Source organism: Nilaparvata lugens, chromosome 6 (genome assembly GCF_014356525.2).
Source record: "Nilaparvata lugens isolate BPH chromosome 6, ASM1435652v1, whole genome shotgun sequence".
NCBI classification, from domain to species: domain Eukaryota; kingdom Metazoa; phylum Arthropoda; class Insecta; order Hemiptera; family Delphacidae; genus Nilaparvata; species Nilaparvata lugens.
Window position 1 is genome coordinate 28,748,662 of NC_052509.1, and position 17,488 is coordinate 28,766,149.

The window sequence follows — 17,488 nt, forward strand, 5'->3', positions numbered from 1 at the left end:
GTGCAATACCAGCACGAAACGGACGTCGCCACATCAAAGAATGAGAGTGTTTTTTCACTTTAAAGTTTTATAAAATTTGATAGAAAATAATATACATGCCAACATAAATCCTTTTTCTTCAGTCTTACTTTGCAGTTAGTACAATTCTTAGCTTTACAAATTTGTAAAGGTAATTAATTTATTTACTGTGCCGTTATTACACTCTCACCTGGCCAAAACAATAATAATAGATAGTAGTCGACAGTAATTGGCTTGAGTTAACAGTTTCGGCTTGAAATTTGGAACATAAACGACCTATACGATGAGATATCTTCTTATGCTATCTTTTCTCTACGCTACTCTACTTTTGATGTATGAGTTGAAGCCCTCTGTATGAAATATGTGACATTTTCTCACTTCAAGATCGGCACTGGACACGAAGTGCGGCAGTCGGTCGGTGACGGTGCGACAGCAGCGCGCTGCCACCTCTGGCTCGGCCTTGGCCAGCAGCACAGTCAGCACTTTGAGGATGTTCTGCACGTAGACGGCCTGGATGTGGCCGGGCAGCTCCGTCACTCGGCTGCCCAGCATCGCCGACAGCGTCGCCTCTGCTTCGTCCAGTTCTCTGCGTTGTCCACACCACACCTTATTAGTATCATTACAATTATTATACACAGTGTAGCTTGGTTATTGCGGCCTCCGCCAACACAGATATAGCGTCATTTATTTATAGGTCCCGCCAAACTATAAGTAATTTACTTTTTGAAAACCTCGGATTCATCGTCAATAAATTATAAAACCTCTTATATAACGTCAACAAAATTGGACCGAGAACAGGTCAACATCTTCTAAACACGACGCATGAAATATATTTTTCTGAGAGGACTGTTTAGAAGAAAATTACATACTTCATTGTGCAGTAGGACTTTGCCATTTCCATTTTCCTACTTTGACATTAGGGCCTATGTTTGTTTATTTATACTTTATTTTGATTTTTAGACTTGAGTTTTTAGATAAGATTCAGTTATACATATATATTTTACAGTATTTATTTTCTAAATCACTTTATTGAAAGTGTGTTTTCCACATGAAAACAATGTTTTTCAATTTTTCATTGATTTAAAATTAAGTTTTTGAAACCTCTTTTATACTCTTTTCAGTCTGATATAGAGTATTTTTGCACAAACATTTTTAATGTGTGGTCCCTTAAATAAAGTTATAACAAAGTACCACTATGATTTCATTCTTCCATTATAACTTTGTTCTATTTTGCTATTATTGTTTTATTTATTCTTGTTTTTCTATTTCCTTCTTGCTGTTTCTCCACACACATAGCTACTCAGATGATTCGTCAATCTCAAATCGATTGTACTCACAGGGCAAACTCTCCGCAAATCCAGGCGGCCGCATAGAGCACGTCAGCCATTTTGGATCCGGGCTGGGTGAGGAGATGCGCATTGTCCAGCAACAGCGCCATCTGCTGGGTGGCGAACGCCCTGATGGCCGGCACGCGCACCGCCACATCCAGCATCTGGGCGGCCACCAGTGGCCCGTGCTGGGTGCCCTCCATTCGGGTCAGCTCCACCAGCACGCTCACGTACCTGCACACACAATCAAACCTATGCTATTACACCAATAACTATTCATAATAATACGAGAAAATGAAACCCGTGCACGAGTTACATTGGGCGAGACTCAGAAATTACAACATTGTATGGATAATGCTTATGGCAGTTGAAAATGTGTTGCAAAAATACATTGACCCCGGCTGGGATAAAACCAGCAACCTTCAGTTCCAGTCTCCTACTAAGGCTTTTCAAAGCCTCCTAAGGTTAGGTGGTGCTTTCATAGCACCACCAATATATTAGAAGTGGCAATTTAATTGAGCTTCTCTCATTACATAGACTACGTGTCATAAATCAGATTAGAATTTATCAAGCTTCATTTTTTAATAGTTAGTTAAATCGAACGTATTGTTCTCAAGATATGAGCGTGGAAGCAAAATGCTGAAAAATGCTACTTTCAAACCACCCTCATCCCCTTAGCACATGAGTTAGGAATGGGGACTTTTGATATGTTCTCCTCCTAACTAGTCTCAACAAAGCTCCAAAGTCAAAAACTGTGTTCAAAACACTCCCTCTAAATTCCTTTGACAATATTGGTCTATTGTTGCAAAACTGGAGTTTTCACACTCAACACTAAAGCTGCTGCACAGTTGTAGGGAAATGCGTAAAAGTGTGAAATTAAACATCAAATTGAAGAGAATTGAATGCCTTATAAGCTCATAATCAGCAAGGATTTTTCCCATCGTTTTTAAAAAGTTATGAGCAAAATTAGAAAAAAAATTGAGGCAAACATGTTTTTTCTTCAAAAATGTCACATCTTTAAGAGCGGATAGCTCCAAAACTAGAGAAGATATAGAACAAGTTGTAAGTTGAATATAGTAGGAAATGATGTAAGATTTAATTTTGCATAAAACATTTATGTCCGTAAGATACACAGTTTTCGTGTTATATGCGAGAAACCAAAAAATGGTACCTTTCAACCATCCCCACCCCTTATCACAAGGGGTAGGGGTGGGGACTTTTGATATATTTACCTTTTTACTACCCTAAACAGAACTGCGGGGTCAAAAATTCTCCTCCAAACTTTTCCCTTGGAATCCTTGTACAGAATTTCAAGTTCATCAGTTTGGTAGTTCAGACCTGATGTACATGTACATGTACATGCTCACTTCCAAAGCTTTCCTTATATGTAGTAAAGAATATAGATTATAGAAGATGATCACTCTTATTTTTGTAAGATCAACCAGTATATATTTATACACTTACAAGAGGAATTGAAAAATATAATTGATGTACAAAATCACTTCAATTTGTTGTTTTGAAAATTTTTTGTACCATGGAAATTAATTTAATTTGATTTCGTTGGATCGACCAGTACACTTAAATACCAAAGAAAGGATATTACGAAAGGATATGGACAAATAACAATATTATAAAGCATAGTATTATAACATAATCACATCTCATCAGGTTAGAGTCGATTGGAAAACAAATAGCTTCACTGTCCATAAAAATAACTGCCTTAAAAGTATAATACAGATATATATTATTTCATTTTTCTATTCATATTCATTCAATAATAAAAACCATGGTAATGATTGAGAGAAGAACCCAGAACTGCTTCTTCAATTTTGATAAACTAATATTGAGACTCAAATCAGATTATGCTTTCTTTTAAATTTATCAATCACATAAATTTCCAGAAAAATATTATTTATGCCGAGAATTTCAAATTTGCAGAGTTCCGATTTGATTACAAATCAAAATAGAGAAATAGTAATTACTTAATCACTTGTTTAATGTTGAAATTATTTTGTTTGGAGATTTCAAGCGTGAAAACAAAAAATAGTATAATATGTTTTCTACACTTTACGAGTTCTATTCTACGAATTACAATTAGCCTACAAAAAACGATAATACACTTGTCTTGTGCTATGAATGTTCATAGTTTATTGTTTGGTTCATTCATTCAAATGATGAGATGTATAAAAAATAATTAATTACTGTCACTGTAAAACTCACCATTCAAAATTAGTTATATATTGATAGTTATTCTGCGAGCATATATCAATTATCTTGGATAAGAGTTCATCTCTGTAGGTAGTGCCCTCTGCTTTGTCCATGTGAAGCATAAGCTTTTTCACTATTTCCATTAGTGTTTTCTTTGAAACCTGAGAACAGAATAGTTTACAAATTAGAATAATGTTGATTGATAGAGGAAGATCTATCTAAAAATTCCTTTTCATAACAAAAATAAGAATCAAATGTAGCTAGAAGACGTATTTTTGGTCAGTGTAACTGAACTATTTGACACAATCGCTCAATAGAAAGGAATCATCTTTGAAAAATCATTATTATTTCTTAGGGTACTCACCATTCCATAGAGCAGATCCAGCGCTCTCAGTCGAATAGACTCATCCTTATCATCAAGGCACTGCATGACTAGGTCCTTATGCGATTGAACCGATTTCGGGTGTGATTTCAAGATTTTTGACATTGCCAATAGGCCTAGATACTTCACTGTAGAGCGGAAAAGGTATTTGCATTAGTTTTGAAATTGTAATTGATAATGAATAGTTACAGTGAAATATGAATAATCTAAAGAATGTTACTCATCATGAATCATATTCTTGATGAGAAAGAAAATATATCTTTCAACCACAATATTTAAAGTATTAAAGAAAGGATTAGGGGATCCTACATGGTACATGTAGTACCCCTACATGTACATGGTGCATGGTTAACCATAATTAGAAATCCTAAAAATCCTCCCCTATTTTAGCACACCCCACCATGTAGCCTGCTTCTTAGTATTTGTGTTTTATATTTGTACTTTGCTTGTATTTTGTTATTTTGTTTTTGAATAAATAGCTTCGAAAAAGTGAATTGGACAACTATGTCTCTTTAATAAAAGGGATTAAATAACAGATACAGATCATGCAAATAAATCAGCTATAATAGAATCAATTTGTAATATTCAAGAATTACTTTCCGTTTTCTAGATAAATTGATTTCATAGTGTTATTCTTCAAATTGTATTTCTGGAATAGTGTTGCACTTTCAAAACAGGCCTTAAATTTGGAGCAGTTAAGAGATAGAAAATAATATAATATTATGAATAGACTACTTACAATTTTGATCAGAGTCTTCTATCAAAATTCTCAATTTTTGTACGCATAGCTGCAACAGAAAATGTTGATTCCTATTTATTTTTAGAACAGCTTATATGAAAATAGAGATGAAATGAAAAACCTATTCACCGCGAATAAAATGGATTCATAATGAAAAAATGTCATTTTAATATATATAAACAATGTCCTACTGGCATTAAAATAACTTACGTTGAGTTCAATCTAGAATAAAAATTAAACCCAAAATTAAATCAGAAAATATTCCCCAGGTCCGGTTCTACAAAAGCCTTGCAAATTTTAATCATGATTAAATGTCACGAGAACAAATCAGAGAATACATGTTTTAAAAACACGGTTTCTTTGATTGGATCTCGTGACATTTAATCAGTTAAAATGTCAGGCTTTTGTTCAAGCGGGCCTATGGTGAGGTCCACGTTATAGTGGCAGTATTTTTGATGCTGCATTGGTGTTGCTCTCCTGGTCTATCATTCGACAAAGAGATCGACAAAACGTAGCCAAGGACTGAGGTCTCCAGACAACAAGTGTGAAAAAGCTTCTGTCACATCGATATTAATGTTGCGTAGGTGTTAGATTCCCAAAAATGTGGCTCCTCACTCAACTCTCTTAGTGTGTAGATTGTGGCCTTACAATTATTTAGTTCTTAACAATATGCCGATTGGCGGCTAAATAATTAAAACTACGATTATACTATTGTTATTGTGTTCAGAGTACATTTTCCTTTGTTTGAATTATGAAATTTGAGGATTTTTTAAAAGTTGTCAAAACAGCTGTTCTACAAATAAAATATCGACATGTGTGTTCTTTTGAATAAACTGCTCAACCTACCTCACGAAAGAGAAGGAGGTTACAATAGTTATTTGTATATCTAGAGTGAAAAGTACGACTTTTTCTCCCTGTGGGAAAAAGTTTGAAGCCAGAGGCGAAGCCGAGGGCAGCAATTTTCCTGAGGGAGAAAAAGTATTTTTCGCTCGTGATGTACACAACATTTTTCCTCCATCTACATTTTATCATAGAAACTGCAAATAAAATAATTCTAATAACTTACGTATTGGTGACAATGATTCCTAACAACATAACCTAAATCTAAAACCTAAAAACCGGTCGTCTGATTGGCACTACCGATTGCGCTATCTATCGGCAAAAGTTGTAACAATTATATCAGCTGAGCAGCTACCAAAAATGGCTGACTCCAGATCACGCGGTTCAGATTTGGATTGCAGATCAAAAATATTTGTTGGCTGGTATTTTGAATAGAATAAAATATTTTTAAAATTGTATAAATTTTTATCGTCTACTAATATTAAGAATATAATAATTATTATACAAACATATATTTCATGAGTTGATCAAATTTCTGGTTGTGGTATTGAATTCAGTTGACTCAATGACAGACACCTCTATTATGCTTTCTCATCTGAGCTTAGACCTTCTAACCTATTACAATGTAAGTTTCAAACTAGAGATGCTCCCCATGTTATTTAAATGGAGTCACTTTTACTCCCTAGGGAGTTTTTCTGTTTTTTACTAAAAGCGAAAAAGTGACACTTTAGTATTAGGTTTCAGGGAGTAAAGTAAGTACTTTAGACAGTAGGTGGAAGAAAAGTAAATTTCTCAAGGATGGGGTGGACCCCCTGTTAATTTCTCAGGGAGGAGACTCATGCCAGTTAATAGAGCTGATATTATATAACTATACAGGGTATGAATTTGAAAAAAAAATCGGTCAAGTCATTTTTTGAGAAAATCGTGATAGAAATTTAACAAAATTCTTTTTCTCAGGAATATTACGGAGCTCCTGCAATTTTCCCAGAAATGAGACTCATGTCAGTTGATAGGGCTTATAAATAGCTATCTAGGGTATGAATTTGAAGAAAATCGTTAGATACAATAGCTTGATCCACCTGCCAGCCGTTGTGAGAATAGTAATGATAATAGAGCCGTTTTCGAGAAAACCATGAAAAACACGAAAAACATATAAAAACATGGTTTTTAAGCCATTATCCGCCATTTTGAATTGAATATCTTATTGTCGGATCCTCATGTATAAGGACCTTAAGTTTAAAATTTCAAGTTAATTGGTTAATTAGGAATGGAGTTATCGTGTGTACACACACACACACACACACACACACACCACACACACACACACACACAGGTTAAGTGGTATAAAGCAATAAGTGGTATAAAGCAATAATAGAACAGCCGATGTTCCTTTTTTAACTTCGATCATATGATTTGTTTTTTTTTATGAAATCGTATGTACCATTCATGAAATTTCAACATTAATTCTGAAAAATCTAGAAGGAAAATTGAAATTTGGGCTTCGAGGTGCACGAGATTAATATTTTTAGAATCTATGTGCAAAATTTGGAGATCTAAATCATTCCCGTTTTTTCGGTATGCAATCCACAAGTTGACATGTTTTGATGCGAACAAACGAACAAACACAACCCTACTCTCTCTTATTATATAGATTAGTCCATTAGAGTGAATCCACCACTTTTGAACTTTCAAATTTTGAAATTTTCTGGCACACACACACACACACTTTCAAATTTTGAAATTTTCTGGCGGTGAGAAGGATAGTACATTGTTATCTTCTTTCAACAGCTTCTTTCATGGATCATCATATCTCAATATCTGATACAATGCATACATCATGTCGCCCATAAAATTGACACAATCCCTGTTATTTTCAATTATATTTTGACAGATTATTGCCATTTGAAGGCTGCAAGTTATACCACTTAAAACCAAACCGGTAAGGTAACTTTTCATTATCAAATTGGATGTAGATGAGGAATACTTTTCCAATTATTTGCAGATTATGGTATATCATTCAATCTCAGTTTTTAAAAACAGGATCGTTGAGCCTAAAGTGACATTTTTTGTTGACCAAGCAAAGATGATCAAATAGCAACATATGTTTTTAAAGCTGATTGAAAAGTTATCATTAGCCTAATTCTCTTTCAATGTAGCTGGAAACTCTACTGCAATAAGCCTTTCTTGATAAGATTCCTACTATACTGAAATAGTAGATAATGTAATTTAAAAAAATTTTAATTGGATGAAAAGCATTATGCAAACGGATGATTTTTTTATAAGGGTGATGCCCACATGAGCTCAAGGCTTGTGCGTGATGATGAGAGATTTTATGTATATACACGCGTAGCAAGCGCATCTTATCGATAGCTTAGCGCGACCACGAACAAAACCGTTTCTCCAAACATCTATTCAAACATTTTTCATTTATAATAATATTTATTCGACCAATCAGCATACATTGTACAAAATATTTCAAAAAAAACTCTTAACTGGTGTAGCAAACACTTTCGCATGGACAATACATTGTATATCAAAGTCTAAATGAAACCCCCAAGGTAATCCTGTGTGGGGCCCTTCTTCGTACTTTCATTCACAATAGAAAAAAAATGAAATGAAATAAGTAAAAAATCAAATGAAAATATAGTCATACTTGGATATTACACATAAATTTAAAACCTAAAATTTTGAAAAAAGATTACTAGAGAAAAAGTATTGAACATAAAAAATATAAAATCATAAAGCAATTAAACAGGATTTTGTGCGGGCTGCACATTCTGAGTGATCATTAGTATTATTCAGTTAACAGAAAAAGCAATGTAAATTAAAGGTGCTATGACACAATAATTACACAAAATTACATATAGAATTCACGTTTTCAAGCATATGATAACAATTGATACAAACATGTAAATATCGACCTTAAATTATGGAATAATCTTATAGAAATAATTGAATATCATCAATTTCAGCAATGAATTTTTTCAATCTGGCCTTAACCGCTCGGCTATATTGACACTCTTGTAAGTCAGGTTGCAAGGCGTTAAAAATCTTACAACCTACATACTTGAAAAATCGTCTGTTATGTTCAAGCCTAGGTCTTGGTAATTGAACTTTGTTTCTATATCGAACATTGTAATATGGGATTTGAGGCTGTGTTATCAATTAATTTTTATTTATGAATGTATCTAGAACTGCTTTAAACAAGAAAGAATGTCTGACCGTTAGTATATTAAGGGACCTGAAAAGGGGTAGTGAGTGCTCGGTCCTTGGCCTGCCACAGATTAATCTTATAAAATGCTTCTGTGCTACAATAATTGGTTTTAAATTTGTGATGTATGCACTTCCATAACAAATTAGTCCATAATTGATTCTCGATTCTACTAAAGTGTGATATAAATGGGCTAGAAAATATTTTGGACACATACCCTTCAAAAAGTAAAAATTTCTTATCGAAATTAACATTTCTAATTTCAATTTGTAGATATGCTCATACCATGAAAGCCTACTATCTATTAGCAAACCAAGGTACTGCACACAATCTGTTTCCTTTATTATTTCACAATGGCAATTGAGCAAGTTATCCTCACAATTAAACCTATGGTATTTTAGAATTGGTAAGGTATTATTTGATTTGTTGTTTTTGAGCTTGAAATGAACTAGATTTGACTTATCTGCGTTTAGCAATAATCTATTTCTACAAAACCACCAGTGAATGAATTTCATATCCTCTCTCATTTTACCATGCATTGTCAATTCATCTTGGCCATTATAGAAAATTGCAGTGTCGTCTGCAAAGGATACGATTTCCCCCAAAAGATTTCCATTACATAAGTCGTTCACGTAGATTAGGAAGAGTAAAGCGGACAAAACTGACCCTTGGGGTATGCCATATTTCACTAAGCCTGAATCGCTCATTTTATCATCTACCCTTACTTGCTGATGTCTATTTCGTAAGTAACTTGCAAACCATTCCTTTGTCACTCCTCTTATCCCTATTTTTTCTAGCTTCTCTAAAAGCAACTCATGTTCTATGGAGTCATAGGTCTCAGGAAAATTGCGGAGCATTTCAACCCTACATTGAGACTGCTATTCACTTTGGAAAATAAAGTTTTCATAGCTTCCTCGGTACCTCTACCTTCCAGAAATCCTTATTGGTTCTTGCTGAAGAATTTACTGTAATTCAAGAAGTTCAGAATCCTATTTTACATCACCCTCTCAAGTATTTTAGCAAATATTGACAAAAGTGTAATTGTCAATATTTGTGTTCCTGCCACGTTTGGGAATGGGGATTACAACGGATTTTATCAATATCTCTGGGAAAACTCCCTTTTGTAAGCTCAAATTGCAGAGTTCAATGAGAACATCTAGGATGTGATCTGAGATTTCTTTTATTGTTCGAGTAGAGATGCCATCCACTCCAGGAGCAGTATTCATCTTTAGATCTTTTATTATGTTCCGCATTTTTCTTCTTCATTTACGAGGTGAGTAAAGACTGATCTAACTTGATTTTGTATTGGAAAAACATCAGCTAGACCTTCATTTTGTAAACAATCTTCCAATTTGGATCTATTATTATCTACAATAGTGAGAAAGTAGTTATTTATGCTATCAGCTATATAAAGTAAATTCGTATGGCTTTTGTTGGTGAGGAGTCCCTTGCGGGAAGGTCCCACCGCCTGAATATATAATTTAAGCCGTCAATGGGCCTTACGACTGTCATACTTCAGCCGGGACCGACAGTTTAACGTGCCCATCCGATAACACGGGAGTGATGTGGTTAAAAAACTTTTGGTATTGAGAGGGTTTGAACCTGGGATCTCTATGCTGCTACGCAAGCACTCTATCCACTAGACCACGGATCAGCTATATGTTTAGTATTATCTATTGTTTCACCATTTTGGAGAGTTATTCTTTCAATTCCCTTCCTTTTTTCCCACCTCCCTAGCAATCGATTTACAATTTTCCATTGCTCCTTAGCATTGTTTTTGCAAGATTCAAATAACTTTGAAAAATATTCATGTTTTGTGTTACGAATTTCGTTTCTTAATTTATTCCTATATTTTAGATATTTTTTCTTATTTATGGAATTATTTGGTTGCTCTTGATATTTCTTATAGAGAGAATTTTCAAATTGTATTTTTTTAGTTAATTTTTCAGTGATCCACTCTGACCCAGGTTTAAATTCTTTATTTCCTATAGTTTGTCGAATTGTTACTGCTTCGTTAATTGTTTTCTGTAAATATGTAATGAATTTTTGCCATGCTGTTTCAACATACAATTCTCTGTTTCTCCGAGAACATCATTCCATAATGTCGCTGATAATAAGTTGTTGAGCTTTCTGTGATCTATCCTACTTTTTCTCTGTATTTCATTTGGTGTGTTTTGATTCATAACGGCTATTTCGTATTGTATTTTTAACTTTATCATTGAATGATCGGTTATATGTAAATTTAAAATTTCAGTTTTGTTATTCCTTACTATGTTATTAAATTTATTTTTGGTGAACTGGACAAAAACATAATCAATGCACGATCCTGTATTATTGAATAGTCTAGTAGGCTCATTTATCAATGAATCAAAACCAAAGGACCTCATAATTATTCTATATTCATCCACAACATTCTCATTAGATAATAGATTTATGCTCATGTCACCAATAATAAAGAAAGGTTTGGAATAATTTCCAATCTCAGTCAATTCTATCAGAAATTCCTTTTATCTCATTTATATATAGTCCCGGTGAATATAAATGTAGTCTATATACAGATAGGAACGAAAAAGATAAGCCTCGGTACGAGCATTGACAGTAAATACAGTCAGCTGATAATAGATCAACCTTTTTCGCCGCACAGTTTACATCGCTACTTAGATAAACTAAAGTACCTCCGGCTCGATAATTATGATTGTAATTACCTACCATAGTATAGCCATCAATTTGGTAGCAATTAGCTTCACTCTCCTCTATCCATATTTCAGTCAATATTATAACAGAGGGTTTATACTGCAACTGAATTATATTGGCAAGAAAGTTATCAAAATTGCTCCGCATGCTACGAATATTTTGATGGATAATTACTATTTCACTAACTGTACTCTCCATTAAATTTAATCGATGTATAGAAGTAGATCATTTATGAGTAATAATTATAAAAACAACTAGACAAATCATCATTATTAGTTTTCATCAAGTCCTACCTTAAACAAGTTTCGTAGCTGCTCACTTGATTTTAATTCTATCACAGGACTACCATCCTCTTTCCTCATTAGTATTTTACAGTTTCTGATTCATAGATACTTGAATTGTTTTGCCTTCCAAGCATTTCTCACAGCGGCGAAGACCTTTTTCCGATTCGGTGACAAACATTCATTTATGTATATGCTGTTGTCCATCTGGAGATTCATGTGTCTAGTAGAGAAATCCCTCTTCACTCTCCGCTTGTTGAGAATCGCCTCCTTATCCGTCCGCCTGACGAATTTGACAAGAATAGGCGCCGGTCCCTCACGTGATGATACGTTCCCCTCAGCCGCCGTAGTTTCAAGAGCTAGGCTTCTACGCCGTTCTTTGGAGCAATCGTCACAACGCCAGATTTTCTTATTTTGATGCATGTACTTGAGATCGTCCATTGTGAGATTTACGTACTTAGCATGAACACTCGCATGACAGTCATTGCAGGTGGTCAAATCATTATTAGCATCACGAACCGATTTCGCACATATTTTACAAGACATTTTCGATAGCGCAGTCACAGTCTCCAACACACTTTTAAACATATGCAACGATATTACACGACTATAAACCGTTTCTATATTATATGAATGTAAACTCAACGTAAAATACAATTTCAAACAAGCACAATTTCGATCACCAGTTTCAACTTTTTGAGTTGCAAAAATAATTATTAAACCTCAGCATAAATATAATTATGGATACTGTATTATGATCCTTTATAATTCATAATAATTGTTATTTACCTGAATTGATGCACTGTGGTTCGGCATTCCCGACGATATTGATATGAGAACTGAAATGACAAGCAACAAATTAAGAATCATGTGATTGACATTAATTGTAATTCAATTCTACTCTACTCTTATAGTTTGCAATAAAATTAGACCAGTTGACACGTTAAGGCTGTGCAAAGGCTAAAAATAAACTTTCTACTCGTGATATTTTTCCAAGTTTTTCGATTTGTATAACATCAAGCTATCAAAATGAAAAATTTTTCTCAGGAAAACATTTCGATCATTACGTTTTGAGATATGAGCGCCTGAAGTTTGAATTTTGGGGACAGAACATTTCAAATTCGGTACGATATAAATCCATGAGATTTAGAGGATGGATTCTTCATGGAATTGTTGATCTATTAAAACAAAATGTTTCTGAAAATATCAATTTTTGAAAAAGTTATTCAATTTACCAAAAATAACTGAACTTAAAGTTATTTTTGGTAAATTGAATAACTATCTTAATAATTGATATTTTCAGAAAATTTTTGTTTTACTAGATCAACAATACCATGAAGAATCTATCCTCTAAATCTCATGGATTTATCTCTTAACGAATTTGAAATGTTCTGTCCCAAAAACTTAAACTTTAGGCGCTCATATCTCAAAAAGTAATGATCAGAAAAAAATGATTTCCTGAGAAAAATTTTTCATTTTGATAGCTTGATGATATATAAATAAAAACACTTTGAAAAATATCACGAGTAAAAAGTTTATTTTTAGCCTTTGCACAGCCTTAATTTGTTTATCCCTTTTTGAGAGCAAAAATAAAAATATTAGGCCTACTGCTTGAGATCTGACGTTAAAATCATTGCATTCAGATATGGTACTTTACTTTACACTAGTTGGTTAAGTAGCCTAAAACGAGATAATTTTGAAGATATTAAAGTCGTAAAAATAATTTTGACAATAAGTCATAAGTAAATACCTGCTATAACTGTGTTGACACATTCATACAAAAGTGACATCGCTGAAGTACTGAAAAATAAAACAGAACCATTGAAAAACAACAATAAATTATGTTTAAATAACTGAATGAACTGGGTATTAATTCGAATTTTACAGAAATGAAGGCTTACATTCAAGTATCAGTAGCATATTTGAGGTATTAGTTTCTCTATGACTGAAATAATCACATTGACATCTTAGATGGATGTCAATGTCATGCTTGAGAGCAGTTATAGATAGAGCTCTATTCTGTTATAAATTATCAACTGTAAAATTGAAATATCACCAGTAGTATTTTTAACTATTATTTTGATCGATTTTAAAAATATTACAATCATCGTCTTTTGCCAAAAATGATGTAAAAACATCAGCCTGCATATAAAAGACTAATTATTTTCAGCTCGTTGGATTATCAACCATACTTCACTCTAATTTACGATGGAATTTTGGTGATACCTTAAAGAACGCACATGGAATATACCAAATATTGGAAGCGTATGTGTGCCAACAATTTATAGCATATTTTGAAATTATTTTACAAACTGCAACAGAATGATGACGATTCAATTTATAATAAAAAATAATTAAAACGAAAAAAAAATATCGAATTTGAACAAGATTAATTTTATAATAAAAGATTATTTATTGTTGAAGGAAAGAATAATAATATCATCCAATCTAGTACTGTGATTCAGAACAATTCAAGCACACCAACTGTGCACGTGATGAATTACAAATGATTGACAAATGACATTTTATAGGAATAAATTTGAAAAATTTACATTATACTGTCATTGCCAAAGATGAAGTGTATTGAGACGTACCAGCCATATTTTCGTGCAATGCAGAATTCATATTTTGTGCAACAGCAAAAATATTTGAATTGAAACTATTAATAAATAATAATAAGAATGATTTAGCAAAGTAGGATAAATTCTTGAATAAAAACAAAAAATGTAAAATGACTAGGAATCGAATAAGATGACTATAACGATTAATTTAGAGATAGTATTGTAATAAAAATAAAAAAACTGTGATAATATTTAATCTAATGAATGTTACACATTGTAAATTCTACTGATTCCTTTGAATATAAGCAATTAGAGCAATTAGAAAAAATTATAGTGACTCAGAATTAGAGGAATCGAATGGACATTTCACAGCTAATTCATCTAAATCTCAAGAGTGAAAGCGGAAATATTTTGAAAAAGGAGAACAACACATGAAAGCCAGCTATATGAATTACCTGTGGATGAGGTTGGTCAAGGGCTCTATCAATTTCTTACCAAGCCGGGGTTCAAGAGGGGTCAATGCACCAAACTGAAAAACACAAACCAGACAATACTAAGCGATAAATGGCACCAATTAAAAATGAATAAATAAATTGGACTAGAAATGAATATCTTTGATCTTTCACTATTCAATTCATATAGGAAAAAGAGAGATGGCGTAGAATGTGAATGTGCTAATAATAGAAATAGTAAAAGTGGCCATCGCGTTTAAAAAGAGTACTAAAGGTACTAATTTATTATGCAATAGCAGTAAGATTGATCAAGTTCAATAATTTCAAATATTTCCATGAACAAGAAAAATAAAAAATCAGCAGCTAGAATAAAGAAAAAAGTTATTATGCAATACTGTACATCCAATATTCGGTAATGACAAGTACTGCAAAGGAATTGATGTAATTGTGTAAATTAATAGTGAATAATGAATATTAAATTGTTTTCATAAGTAGTATTTTATGTGCTTTGAAATTAATCATAGAGCGATAATTTTCATTTTGTGAAGTAGCAAAGCGAATTAGTGATAGTGGTGAATATCCATACTATTGAAAGCAAATACTTTATAAACTATTAAAGTACTTTTTTGTTCATGATTTTCTATTCTTAAGTGGTAATTAAATCAAGAATCGGTAACGATTGATTGAAAACTAATGTAAATTTTTATATTTTGCTGAATTTATTTATAATCGGCAGTTGCTTTATAATCGTATCAATAATTTTATTCTAGACTGAATGAAATTATTCAAGATATATTGAGTTGAAATATATGTTATAAAAAAAAATATGTTTTACAAAAAAATATATTCGTATATATTGCGTATGAAAGCGTATTTGATTAATTGAATGAATACCATAGAGTTAGGGACTACTGCAATGGAAAACCTTTTACATTGGTTCTTTTAAAATAGTTTTAAGAATTACGAAACAATAAGTTAGTTAATAGGCAATACAGAAAATATTTACAAAAAACTGATGACTGTGTAAGATTGTGGATTTGTGTGAGAAGCGGAAATGAAGGAGAATATAGTTTACAGCTCAGTCAAAATAAAAGGTGAATACGTGTGTGTATGCATAACTAAATAAAAAAGTGTTTATTTGGAATAGCGCACTAATAATGTAGATGATTTGAAAAATATGCATTGAAAAGCAGAAGGAGAATTTGCATCTACGACATCTCTCTTTTCATAAGCAAACCTCACAACTAAGTAAAATGCCATTGAATTGAATTTTCGAGTCCCGAAATACCTTGAGATGATCTCTATCAATGGATGGGTTAGCTTGACACCAATCCTTGGTTCAATGATTGTTAAGATCCCAAACTGTAAATGTATCAACATAAAACTGAAAAATCAAGTTATTAAAATCCAAGACTATTCTCAAATCAGTCTAGCAACAGTTGCATATTTGTTGATTCCAAGACAGTTAATGGTCCACATTAAAATGCCAAATAAGAAGCGATAAAGAAATTCAATAATAATAATAATAAGAATTGCTCCAATAAGGAACAATAAAGAATTCTATAATACAGTCATTCAATAGACAGTTACACATGGTTGAAATATTAGCGAGCACTTTTGCTGATAATCAAATTTATCCAACATATTTATTGCTTGTTTCGACTGTTAGTTCCGAACACACTTTAAACTGAATGACTATTAATCTCTTATCACCATCCTTAAAATTACTCATGCACAAGCCTAGGTTTTATGAAGGTACAATTTTCAGCAAAAAAAACTGTCAATATCATCGTATACATAATGACGACTCCCTTTATACCAGTAAAGAAACTATAGTACATTATTTCATGGCTAAATTCCTGTGAACGGCATGTAATTACCGGCAAGCCGCAGGTCTTCATATATAATACACTATAGTTTAGTTCTCTAGCTCCTATTGTGTAGATTTAATGCGAGTTGAGTAAGGATCCCTAACCAAAACTGATAAACATATAATATACACTCATTAAATAGTCATGTACAGGGACTACATATAAAATATGAAATTTTTAATAAATCAACTAGTAGCATTTTAGTTTTCTTTTCTTAGACAGGACATGTTTCGGCTGTGATGCCATTATCAATAGTGAGAAAATAGAATAATTGTATTTTTTAAATGATTCATTTTTATAAATAAAATTATTTTTCTTGATTATGGCATTATAGCCGAAACATGTCGTGACAATGAAAAGTAAACTAAAAGGGTAGGCTACTAGTCAATTCATTAGAAAAAAGTAATGCAGGTTAGGAATGTATTATTTAGTAGTGATAGATAAAAGACAAACAACAAACCAGTTTGATAATCTTGATGAGCATCCAGTTGTTGGAGGAGGTTGTCATGAGTTTGAAGAAGACGGGCGCCAGACTAAGGTAGTTTTTGGGGTTTTTGCGAGCCAACTCGCAGACAACATTGACTGCGGCCGACTGAACACCCGAGTCGGGGTCCTCGAGTTTTTCCTTGAGGCGCGGAAAAGCGGGTCGCAACGCCTCGGGAAAGCGCAGGAAGACTTTGTACATCATGAGCACGGCCTTTTTGCGCAGGTAGGGCTTGGTGGAGGTGAGCAAGGTCATGATGTCGTTGGCAAGGTCACGCGCCAGGTCCGTCGAGATGAAGCAGGACAGCGCGCTAAGAGCCAGACCCGCATCGTACTGGTTCTGGCTGTTCAGGTCTTTCCTCATCATGTTCGTTGTCAACATTAACAGCTGAAACACAACAATTGTGTCATTAGAAATAA

General features: G+C 33.2%; 1 protein-coding gene across 2 annotated transcripts in view; it reads right to left on the bottom strand.

The window, feature by feature from the left end:
* LOC111053695 (AP-3 complex subunit delta-1) overlaps window positions 1-17,488 on the bottom strand; it is a 98,540-nt gene that overhangs the window by 76,745 nt on the left and 4,307 nt on the right. For both annotated transcript variants that reach the window (XM_039430612.1, XM_039430613.1), the window contains exons 4-12: window positions 17,046-17,456; window positions 14,718-14,791; window positions 13,452-13,501; window positions 12,491-12,540; window positions 4,676-4,724; window positions 3,919-4,064; window positions 3,567-3,715; window positions 1,356-1,580; window positions 397-604 (exon numbers count right to left, since the gene is read on the bottom strand). In XM_039430612.1, coding sequence (XP_039286546.1) covers window positions 397-604; window positions 1,356-1,580; window positions 3,567-3,715; window positions 3,919-4,064; window positions 4,676-4,724; window positions 12,491-12,540; window positions 13,452-13,501; window positions 14,718-14,791; window positions 17,046-17,456 — 1,362 coding nt within the window. The remainder of the gene's footprint in view (window positions 1-396; window positions 605-1,355; window positions 1,581-3,566; window positions 3,716-3,918; window positions 4,065-4,675; window positions 4,725-12,490; window positions 12,541-13,451; window positions 13,502-14,717; window positions 14,792-17,045; window positions 17,457-17,488) is intronic.